This window comes from Megalobrama amblycephala, linkage group LG11 (genome assembly GCF_018812025.1).
Source record: "Megalobrama amblycephala isolate DHTTF-2021 linkage group LG11, ASM1881202v1, whole genome shotgun sequence".
NCBI lineage: Eukaryota > Metazoa > Chordata > Actinopteri > Cypriniformes > Xenocyprididae > Megalobrama > Megalobrama amblycephala.
In genome coordinates, this window is record NC_063054.1 from 20,734,132 (window position 1) to 20,746,595 (window position 12,464).

The 12,464-nt window shown below is 37.5% G+C and overlaps 1 protein-coding gene across 1 annotated transcript in view; it reads right to left on the reverse strand.

Moving 5' to 3' along the window:
- The window catches only part of daam1b (dishevelled associated activator of morphogenesis 1b), a 115,853-nt gene that overhangs the window by 2,945 nt on the left and 100,444 nt on the right, over positions 1-12,464 (reverse strand). The window contains 7 exon segments of the mRNA XM_048206657.1: positions 751-921; positions 3,875-4,006; positions 4,080-4,140; positions 6,250-6,357; positions 6,449-6,617; positions 9,284-9,372; positions 10,997-11,103. Coding sequence (XP_048062614.1) covers positions 751-921; positions 3,875-4,006; positions 4,080-4,140; positions 6,250-6,357; positions 6,449-6,617; positions 9,284-9,372; positions 10,997-11,103 — 837 coding nt within the window.

Genomic DNA, 12,464 nt, shown 5'->3' on the forward strand with positions numbered 1-12,464 from the left:
GTAACGATGGAACTTGTGACCATAGTTCGCTTTGGAAAACACACCCCTGGTTGACACTCCTTTCAGCTAAGAACAGGAAACTGAGGCTCAACAAAATTGGACAATAGAGGATTGGAAAAACGCTGCCTGGTCTGACGAGTTTTGATTCCTGCTGCTTCATTCAGATGGAAGGGTCAGAATTTAGTGTAAACAACATGAAAGCATTGATCTATCCTGTCTTGTATCCAGAGTTTAGCCTGGTGCTGGTGGTGTAATGGTGTGGAGGATATTTTCTTGGTACACTTTAGGCCCCTTATTACCAACTGAGCATCGTTTAAAAGTCATAGCCTACCTGAGTATTGTTGCTGACCATGTCCATCCCTTTATGACCACAGTCTTCTAAAACCAAAGCTCAAATCATCTCAAACTTAATTTCTGAACATGACAATGAGTTCACTAAACTCAAATGGCCTCCACAGTCACCAGATCTCAATCCAATAGAGCAATTTGGGATGTGGTGGAATGGGAGATTCGCATCATGGATGTGCAGCTGACAAATCTACAGTAACTCTATGATGCTAGTGTCAATATGACCAAAATCTCTGAGGAATGTTTCCAGCACCCGGTTGAATCTATGCCACAAAGAATTAAGACAAAAGGAGTCCAACCCGGTACTAGCAAGGTGTACCTAATAAAGTGGCTAATGAGTATATAGGAGTATATATATATATATATATATATTCCAAAACTTCATATATAAGGTTCACAGACCTGAGCCTCCATTCGTGCCCTGCGCTCCTCCTCCTCTTTGCGTCGGCGCATGTTCTCGTTCTCTTGACGGGCCTCTGCAAACGACTGCAAGAACTGGTCGAATATCCCAAAGAACTCATCAGGCTGCATCTTATCAGCATCCTCGCCGAAGTGCTTGACTGCCTTTAAGAACTGGTGAACAGAAGCACTGGTCATATGAAAGCCATTTCCTGCTCGCGCTACTTTCAGAGTAATGACATGAACATGAATCCCTCAAGAAAATCCTGAAAAAACACTCTTAAACACTTCTTAAAATATTTTAGATGCACAAACATACTGTGGCACAACCATTTTTTTTCTTGCAACTTAATTTATGTGTACTGTTTTTAAAATAATAGCTAAAAATGACTGGCTTGTTTATAATTTTCAGACCAATAATGGTTTCTGGGACTTGAAATTGTGGTTACTGTTCCATAATGCAGCAGAGAGACAATTTTTTTGTTCAAAATAAATAAATAATGCACCAAAAATATTTGTAAGATAAAATATCTTAAAGATAAATTGAAAAAGGAACGTGTTAAATACACGTGATTAATCATTTATATGTCACTGAATAATGCTGCTAAATAATGTGGTAATATTTACAGCACAGTTTTCAACAACAATATTCATTTCATCACAGAAAGCAATATTTTTAGTTAACATGTCATAAAAATAATGAATGTAGGATGTAACTTTTTTCATCTTTTTTTTTTTTTACAATTTGCAATGGGAAAAAAATTTTTACAATGCAAAAAAAGGGCAAACCTAGAGGGAAAAACAGTGCAGTGGAATGGGCAAACAGTAGCATAACAAACTCTGGGGGTCTAATGAAGTTCTAGTAAATGAACTGTGTGACGCACTGCTAGTTATCCGGTCACCGGTAGCAAGGCATAAAGTGGTCTTGTTAACCAAGGTTTCTCCAGTGGCTGATTACAGCCTAAACACAGGGGACTGGAGTCTTGCCACGGCACTGCTGTTGCCTCGTGCCGTCTCACCACAGGGGAGGAGGCCTAGCCTTCCCACTACACCTTTGATGTGCCTTTATCACTGCCATATGGAACAGCTCCTCCATGGGCCTGTATGTGCCTGAGCCAAGGGGCATATTTTTATTTCTCCTTTGCCCTGCTTTTTTATCTCTTCTTATCTGTCTCAGACTTCAGACAGGAGGCCTAGGTTAGGTTGGAGCTAAAGCTTTTCTGCTATAGAGTGCATATGGCATGTTATTGTGCATTGACATGCATGACCTCTCTATCAAGTAATTCAAAAATACATTAAAATGCAGCTCATGCATAGGCATAAAATAGCTCATGCAACGGCATAATGAAGAAAAAAGCTTAATTAAATTTTAAATTCTTGAAAAGAAAACCGTTAACAAAACTGTTTCACTGCTGATTAATAATGCAAAAACATTTGAAATTTTGTCCACTGTGACCAACATGCATGGGGGAAAAAAAGAAACAAAACAGGAAATGATATCATAGAGACGACCCCTGCGTACCCTCATGGCTGTGTATCAAGGCCAGTAAGACTCAAATAATTTGCAGTGTTGTTAACGTTAACTACAACTATTATTCATTTTCGGTAATTACGAATAAAGCTGAAATAAAATATAAATGTTAGATGAAAAACTTAAAAGAAAAGAAAATTAAAAATGCTGCCTTGGCAACTAACCGAAATAAGTTTAAGTTGAGTTACTAAATTACTGAAAGTGAAATAAAAAAAGCTAAATAAAAATATATGACAAAAGCACATAAAATTTCTAAAACTTAAACTAAGCATACGTTTACATGACAATGATGTACTAAAAACGGAAAAGTTTTAACTTGGTGTTTTCACATACTAGGGCTGGGCGATATATCGCATGCAATTGTTACGCGCATTTACCGTCAGTAAAGCCGGTTCCCTGATTACCGCTAAATCGCCATCACCTGCTTTTAAATGGAGCGCCATTTAATAGACAGAATTATAGATCACTGACAAGCTACGCAATATTGCATTCATTATCGCAGATGAACCGCCTTCGATAATGAACGCGATATTGCGTAGCTTGTCAGTGAACTACGGCTCTGTCTATTAAATGGCGCTCCATTTGAAAGCAGGTGATGGCGATTTAGCAGTAATCAGGGAACCGGCTTTACTGACGAAATGCTCGTGACAATCGCATGCGATATCGCCCAGCCCAATCACATACAGACGACAACGTTGTCGATCCTTGCTCAAACGAATCAGCAAAAACTGTTAAAAATGTTGTATTATCCTGCCAGGCCAGTAGTTGGCGATGTCATTTTGTAAAGAAAAACTATGCACCTGTTGACTGAACACCTAATACTCATGCACATAATGTCAGAGTTTTCACAAATTCGTGTTTTTGTAGTTAATACAGAGGGCGATAACAGTATCGTTTTCAAAAACTTGCACTTTGAATCTCATTTTCAGGCACCCAAAACACCGTTGTTGTGTAAATGAATGGCCAAAATGCATAAAAAGTTGTGTAAACAGCCCCTAAACATAAAAAAAACAAAAAAACTTAATTCATGATATTATGAAAATAAATAAATAAATAAAATATACCTTGTACTACACATAAAAATACATTTTAAAACTTTTTTGGGAAATAACCATTGAGATATCATGAAATATGAAACCAACATGAATATAAAGAGTACATTTCTAAGAACTTGGATGTGGGCTGTCCTATTTATCAGAGATTTTTACATACAAAACATTCACATTCCTGTCATAGAAGCACAATATCATGAATTTGCTGCATTTTGGCTTTCAAAAACCTTGACATTTTATATACCCATTTCCCCTCACAGGCCTGGAAGATATTATGTGTTTGTGTGCCTCCCTTTGTACAGATGGAGCTTGCGAAAGCAATAAGAGTTGTATGTCCTTTTCCTCCTCGATGTCCTGTAGGGCCCCCAGGGGCCAGTGAGAGTGCCAGGGTTACTACATAGGAAGCGTTCTCAGCGAGAGGTTGAAGGTCAGCTCCTGCGCGCAGCAGGACATTCAGAGTGACTGCAGCCTGTTTCTTCAGCTGGATGTGTGCACCTTTAAGATATACACACAAACAAACACACGCGGTCCAACACACACTCACCATTTCTTTGGCCTCACCGAGGGAGTCCTCAACATCAGAGAAGCTGAAACTGGCCACTGTGATGAACTGGCTGACTACAGACACAAACTTATCTCCATACTCCTGAGGACGCTTCTTCTGGTATTCTAACTCCTGCATGAGAGAGAGCCTGTGTAGATGATTTGCTTTTAAGCTTGAGAACAAAGAGGAATCATGCAGCACTTACACTCTCTACGCTCTTTAAGCCACTGCGAAGATTATTGATCTCCTTCTCCAGTTCAGTCATGCTGGAAAGACACAGTCAGAGACATCACAATCATTTTATATGTAGTCAAGAATGGAAGAGTGGGGTAAGCTGTGCCGCTTTTGACAAATTGTCCTCAAGGTAAATAGATAAAAACGAATACTTTTGTCAGGATGTCTGCTATAAAGTGAATCATTACACAGCTCTGTGGAATACTTAATTCTGACTGGTCAATCGCGCCATCCAGCAGTATGTCATTCCACGATAAGAACCGATGAAAACAGGCTTATCCAGGTTGATGGGACATGTAATATGAAAGAAAAAAAAAGTGGTCCAACGACAACATTCGCCACATTAGGGGTTAGTTGTGCCATGTCAAGTGTTAAATTAGATAATTAGGGAAATGTAAACAATTTGATTTTAAAATTAAAAGGAAAAAATACTTAAAAACAAAACAACTGAAAAAATAACTAAATGCCCAATCCCAACGTCTTATTTTGCAGCACATTTTTTTTATATTTTCAGTAAAATAAGAATATCTGAGTGTTGTGAAACAGTTTAACATTTTGTAATATTGTTTTTATTAAATAGTTAACAATATGAGAGAAAGCTTACAATTATTATTAATTAATACTTGCAGCATCTGACACACCTTACCCCACAGCTACTATTTTTGAAATGCTCCATTTAATAATTCATGACTAGTCCTATAATTTAGATGAATAAAACAATCTTAAAATGTACCAACAAGTATAATATCTATACATTTTTTTTGTTTTTAACTACTATATTTTATATAAATTAAATTTAAATGTATTTTTAATATATTTTTTTTTAATAAAATTCATTGTACCTACCATATCAATTACAAATGACTTTAAAAATAGTTTAAACACATATTAAATATTTATTATATTTACCAACATGTATGCTATCTTTTTTATTTGATAATTTTTATTTAAAGATGTTTTATATGTACATCTCTCAATCACAATCAGCTACATATGACAGGCCCTTTTCAAATATATAGTCATGCAACAAAAACAATTCAAAGTTTGCAATATTAAGGGATGACACATCTTACCCCACTCTCCCCTATGCCATCTAACATAATTATCTCCATACGCCATGCAGGCTGGCCATTTTTAGCCTTTTATCCAAACTGATAAGAACCATAGATATATATAACAGCCATTCATCTGCACTTTAACCCCTGTGATAGCACTAAAGTGACTCCATTAATAATATAATGTGTGTGAAAGGCTCCGTTTTGAGCCGAGCTATTCTTAGCTACAGAAATGACCTCAGTGAGACTGATAGCTGCTTGTCTTCAATCTGTGCCTCCTTTATTCTTCCCTACACACAAATAGGGCATTGTAACAGACTGAACTATCAAAGTACACAGAGACGTACTTGTGTGGTTATGGAAAAACCTGTCTCCACTTGATGATTGGCCACTCATTGTAGCTTGTGACCCTTCAACATATTATTTTTCATTTGTTGTCTGAATAAATGACACTGATTGATTTGCCCGAGGCAAACAAAGTCCTTTATTTCATTCTTTCTACCCCCTCAAATGAGATCACAGCAAAATTTGTCTTGTGACTTCACTTGTGGACCGAGCATGATCACATTAGTCTCGCTGGTGCAACTAAAAAGTCGTTTAGTTGACATTCTACTGTACAATGGACGGTCCCTTTAAGGCAAAGTAATGAGGAGTGACTCAAAATTAGAAACTATCTTCCAAGGGGGAGAGTGTCACAAGCGTATCAGTCACAATTCGGCCCATATTTGTTGGCACGTACTTCACAGCATCACGTAGAAGTCGAGAGGTCATCGAGTGGAGCTGTATTCACACTCTCTCTGCTATGGTGGCCATGTATCTCTCTTCCACTTATATATTTCAGCACCTAGAGCCAGGAGAGCCAAGGGCCCCATTTCTTCCAACTATAATTTAGGGTTTTGCTCTGCATATGTGAGTAACCAAAAGCTTGTATGACCCACAGCATGGATTCAGGCCAAGTGGTGGGCGGGAGTGACACCGCAAAAACTATTTCCAAAATCCATTTAGCACAAGTAGACCCTACAGGCCTGTAAATCGTAAAGCCGACGAAAGAAGCGCACGCTATAGCCACTCCGCAGCTATACCTACTTGACTTTTGCAGCTTCCGGCACATTCTGCAGCTCCTCTGAGAAAAGCATGACTTTTGAGTACTTCTTTTCCAGAATAGTGATCAGGTAGTGTAGGAGAGTGATATTCCTGCAATGGGACAAAGGTCACAATAAAAGTATGAATATAAATCATTGCGTGTTCTTTATTCTTCTATAAACACTAAGATAGATTTTCTCACTTGTCAATGCTAGACTTGGTGTCTGCAATCTTGTTTAGTGAAGAGATTTTGAAGCCGTATGCATTGCCTCTCTGTCCTTTGTTCATGTAGTTACCAAACGCCAGCACCACCTCCAGCAGCTGCTTGAGATTCCGACTGTGCAGCACCTCTTTTGAGGCCTTGGCCAGTGCTGAAAAGTCATGCAAGGCAAAAAAACGTGTGTCATATTGTTCATATACACCAGTTCGATGGCACAAGTGTGTAAATAAATAAGAAACAACAACGGAGTGTCTTTAAAGGTGCCCTAGATTCAAAAATTGAATTTACCTTGGCATAGTTAAATAACAAGAGTTCAGTACATGGAAAAGACATACAGTGAGTCTCAAACCCCATTGTTTCCTCCTTCTTATATAAAGAAGAATAGGCGAATCTCAACATAACACCGACTGTTACGTAACAGTCAGGGTGTACGCCCCAATATTTGCATAATGCCAGCCCATGTTCCCAACATTATGAAAGGGATTACACAAGGGTAGCCAGTAACGTCTGGAGCTGCACACAGCCGAATCATCAGACTAGGTAAGTAAGAACAACAGCGAAAATGGCAGATGGAGCAATAATAACTGACATGATCCATGATAGCATGATATTTTTACTGATATTTGTAAATTGTCTTTCTAAATGTTTCGTTAGCATGTTGCTAATGTACTGTTAAATGTGGTTAAAGTTACCATCGTTTCTTACTGTATTCACGGAGACAAGAGTCGTCGCTATTTTCATTTTTTAAACACTTGCAGTCTGTATAATTCATAAACACAGCTTCATTCTTTATAAATCTCTCCAACAGTGTAGCATTAGCCGTTAGCCACGGAGGACAGCCTCAAATTCACTCAGAATAAAACTTTAACATCCAAATAAATACTTTACTCACATAATTCGAAGCATGCATACAGCATGCATGACGAACATCTTGTAAAGATCCATTTGAGGGTTATATTAGCTGTGTGAACTTTGTAAATGCGCTGTAATATAGTCGACAGCTCGTGTGGCAGGGAGCACGTGATTTAAGGGGGCGGCGCCGAGTGTAAATCAGTGCATTGTTAATGATGCCCCAAAATAGGCAGTTAAAAAAATTAATTTAAAAAAATCTATGGGGTATTTATACTTACATTACATCTTGTGAAAAAGCATTCTTGGGCACCTTTAAAAAAACCTCTTTTGTGAGGAACTACTTCCTTCTGCCACAGATTCAAATCCCAAGCCTCCGTTACTAATTCTAAAACATCACTTTAGAACTAGTAGTGACGGAACGTTGAGCCGCTTTATTGAAACTTGTAATGTTGACTAAGCGAGTGCATTACCTATTTATTTACACACTCGTGTCGTCGAACTGTTGTATAAATGCAATATCATTCTCGTAGTTGTGCGATATGGCTGTATATCAGCACAGTGTGATTACCTATGGCCGAAGAAGAAAAAATATATATATATATACTTAGCAACGTAAACTGTATGTTCTCAACTGATATTGTTCATTGAAGCTTACTGTATTATGTAGAAGAATGTTGTGAGAAAAATATAGAGTGACCGAGTTTATTACCTGCATTCAGATTTAGAATTTTCCTTCAGGTCAGTCCTATGTTCATAATAAAAAATCTGTTTAAATGTCCGATGTATTATCTTGTCCTTTTAACAGTTAAGGGGTTTTCCCATGACTGACAGTCAAAGCATTTGTCAGTTGCATCTTATTCCGTGTTCTTATTCCTACTGACTGACACACTCATAAAGACAGTCTTCGCCACCATCTAATGGCGGGATAATGTAACTTCTGTTGCTGTTCACAGCCAGGGTCTATATTTCCGGAGGAAGGACTGCTTTTAGTGAAAGTTTACTTCATGAAAGTTGCATTGATACATATTTTGATACATATTTTCTGCTTCGCATCGTGCCTAACAACGGCCTTCAGCTGTGACTTATTCACGATACAGCACTAGCCTCGAGTACCTTATTGCTTACTTAGAACTAGTAGGGAAGGAAAGTTGAGTCGCTTCTGAAACTCATTGTAGAGTATTAAGAGAGAGAGAGGTTGACTAAGCGAGTGCATTACCTATTTATTTACACACTCGTGTCGAACTGTTGTATAAATGCAATATCACACTCGTAGCCGTGTGATATGGCTGTCTATCAGCATGCTGTGATTACCTACGGCTGAATATATATATATATATATATATATATATATATATATATATATATATATATATATATATATATATATATATATATATATATTCTTTTTTTTTTCTTGGTGTATGTATATCTTAATGTATGGCTGTATGTCTTTCAGGAGACTTTTTGTTCTCCTGCCAGGCCTTTATTGAAAATAAGAACATGTTCTTAATTTGCCTGGTAAAATAAAGGTATATATATATATATATATATATATATATATATATATATATATATATATATATATATATATATATATATATATATATATATAAATTATTATTATTATAAAGGTATTATAAAGTTAAGGTATTTGATATTACTTACTTATTGATAATACTTATTTGACAGTAAATGCAACTGAATACACGTATTGCACTAAAAATGAGAAAATTATCATAAAATGCATGACATATATAATTTTTCATCACCCTATTTTTAATATTATAATTTACACACACACAACGTACATTAATCTAAATATTCAGCACTTGAATACAGTATTTTTTACTCTAAAAATGGGACTGTGTTTAAAAAAGTAAATAAATAAAAACGATTTAAAATGTAATCTACTAACAGACCTATTTTTTTGTAATGCAAATTAATTTAAAGAGCACATGCACACACCTTCAACTTTAGGTTTAATTTCTGCAATCCTTTCGGCAAACTTCTTCTTGAAGTACAAAGACTGTAACCTCTGCTGGTAATGGCTTATTCTGTTGGAAGGACAAAAAAGGATTGGGTCAGGAAAAAGGGAGAGTACATTAAATATAAAAGAAAGGCCCATTAAAAGGACTGCACACCCGTAATAGATACTAAATGAGCTGTAGAACATTATTGTCTCGCATATGACATGATAAAACTCATATGATCTGTATACACAGCATTAATGGTTCCACTGAATAAAGAACAAACAGCCTGAACCAGTGATTTGACCTTGACGCTGCTGTGTTACATTCAGCACTCTTGTGCCGGGGACAATCACCTTGGTTACCGCACTTGCCGAGGGCCCAAACACAGCCTAGGGACTAAACTCTGACAACCACGTTCGATTCTTTAAAAGGTTTCTCTTCCATCCTCTATGCTCCAAACACATCAGCCACAGCGGAGTGAAAAACTCACCAGGGTCTCATAAACAGAGAAAGAAAAAGCAAGGCAAGCCAAGACACCTGTGCTTTGTTTGGCTCAGCTCCTCTGTTAAAAAGTGTAAGGCAGCTGCATAGCTACGATGAGATAGTACTTATTTAGTTACAGCAAATATTGATGCTGAACAGGATCCTCAGCCTGACCAGATCAATGTGTCACCCAGGATTCATAACCTTTTTCCTTCCTTCCTGCAGGAAATCGCATTTGCTTCTGACACTGTATTTGTGTGGAAAAAAACGAAACAGATCAGTCACTGTACTGTGGTGGGTGGCCTTCATGGATCTGATATTCCTCACACACAACAACGTACTAACTAGGCCAACATCATGAAAGAATCCAAGGTAATTTAACGGAGTTCACGTCAATGAAAGCAACAGATATGAGCTGTAATTTATTTATCATCTGCTAATTTCAAGGTCAAAGACAGCAATAGGGGAGAAAGTGGCATAAGCACTGGTAAGATAATTTAGTCTCACTGCTTGAAGATGAATGCGTGTTGAGCTTCAGGATGCGGCACTGAACATTTTGTTTTGTTTGCGGCAGTTTGTGCGTCGAGAAAGGCTACTTATCTGTGTCGGGTCATATCTGTGTTACAGTAGCGCTGTCATATGTGACTACCGGGAGCCGGTAGCCTATAACACACGGTCACACGTTTATTTTTGTACCATTTTGGGAGGCGTAAAATTTACATATGTAGCTTTAACAACCAGATGTATTTACATTTGTCCAGTTTAATCTGGAATGTGTCTCAAACTACCTCCTGAAGTGGTTTGAGTAATCGGATTTAAATCCGTCTTGAATGTGTTTAGGAGGGCATTTTCACCTGGTCTTTTCACAATCAGATGCATGAAGTGACCAGGTGTATAAACAGGTCCTTAGTTGAGCCAATTATATTTTAATAAAGCTCTTCATGATAAAAGTAGAATTGTGGGAGAAAAGGGGGCCATTCACACTTGCCACATGATTTTTTACTTATTTTTACTTAAGATGCATCGTAATGGTGAAAGACCTTCAAGTAGTGTATGTAGACCAACAAGAGCCAGTTGCATAAACATAGCCACAATGTTAAGAACTAGTCTGACCAACCAAGTCTTACTTTTCGAATTCAAATTAGACCAATATATGAACGGTCCCATTAAACTGTTACAATGACAGTTTATATTTGAAAACCCCATGTTTGATTAACTGTCCTACCTGCTCATTTCATAGAGGAAACGATCTGCCTTTGCCATGCGGTCCAACTCATGTTTGTGCTCCTCTAATAGGTCCACATCACTCTTCTCTGGGACAAACTTCAGCATCTGGAGCGGTGAAGAAACACCATCAGTTAGAACAGAACTAATAATAGAGAATAATCCTCAACCAGTCTCATGTGACATTATTTTGAAAGTCCGTTTCTTACAATTACGTAATTTATCTCACAACTGCGGCTTTATATCTCACAATATGACTGATTTCTGTAATTGTAACTGTACATCTCATAATTGTGACTTTCCATAATTGCAACTTAACAGTACAGGTGCTGGTCATATAATTAGAATATCGTGAAAAAGTTCATTTTTTTATTGTAAATTATTTTTAAAAATGAAACTTTCATATATTCTAGATTCCCTACATGTAAAGTAAAACATTTCAAACGTTTTTTTTTTTTTAGATTTTGATGATTAGAGCGTACAGCTCATGAATGTCCAAAATCCAGTATCTCAAAATATTAGAATATTTACATTTGAGTTTCATTAAATGACCATCCCTACAGTATAAATTTCGGGTATCTCTTGTTCTTTGAAACCACACTAATGGGGAAGACTGCTGACTTGGCAATGGTCCAGGAGACAATCATTGACACCCTCCACAAAGAGAGTAAGTCACAGATGGTCATTACTGAATGTGGTGGCTGTTTACAGAGTGATGTATCAAAGCATATTAAATGCAAAGTTGACTAGAAGGAAGAAATTGGGTAGGCAAAGGTGCACAAGCAACAGGGATGACCACAAGCTTGAGAATACTGTCAAGTAAAGTCGATTCAAACACTTGGGAGAGCTTCACAATGAGTCAGAATGAAGCCGGAGTCAGCGCATCAAGAGTCACCACACTCGGACATCTTCAGGAAAAGGACTACCAAGCCACTTCTGAAACAGAAACAATGTCAGAAGCATCTTTACCTGGGCTAAGGAGAAAAAGAACTGGACAGTGAACAGTGGTCGAAAGTCCTCTTTTCAGATAAAAGTCAATTTTGCATTTCATGTTGAAATCATAGTCCCAGAGTCTGAAGGAAGACTGGAGAGGCACAGAATCCAAGCTGCTTGAAGTCTAGTGGGAAGTTTCTGAAATTAGTAATGATTTGGGGGGCCATGACATCTGCTGGTGTTGGTTCATTGTGTTTTATCAAGTGCAAAGTCAATGCAGCCATCTTCCAGGAGATTTTGGAGCACTTTATGCTTCCATCTGCTGACAAGCTTTATGGAGATGCTGATTTCCTTTTCCAGCAGGACTTTAGCTTCTGCCCACAGTGCAAAAACCACTTCCAAGTGGTTTGCTGACCATGATATTACTGTGCTTTATTGGCCAGCCAAAATGCCTGACCCCTGAATCTATGGGATATTTTCAAGAGAAAGATGAGAAACAGTCGATCCAACAATATATAGATGATCTGAAGGCTCAA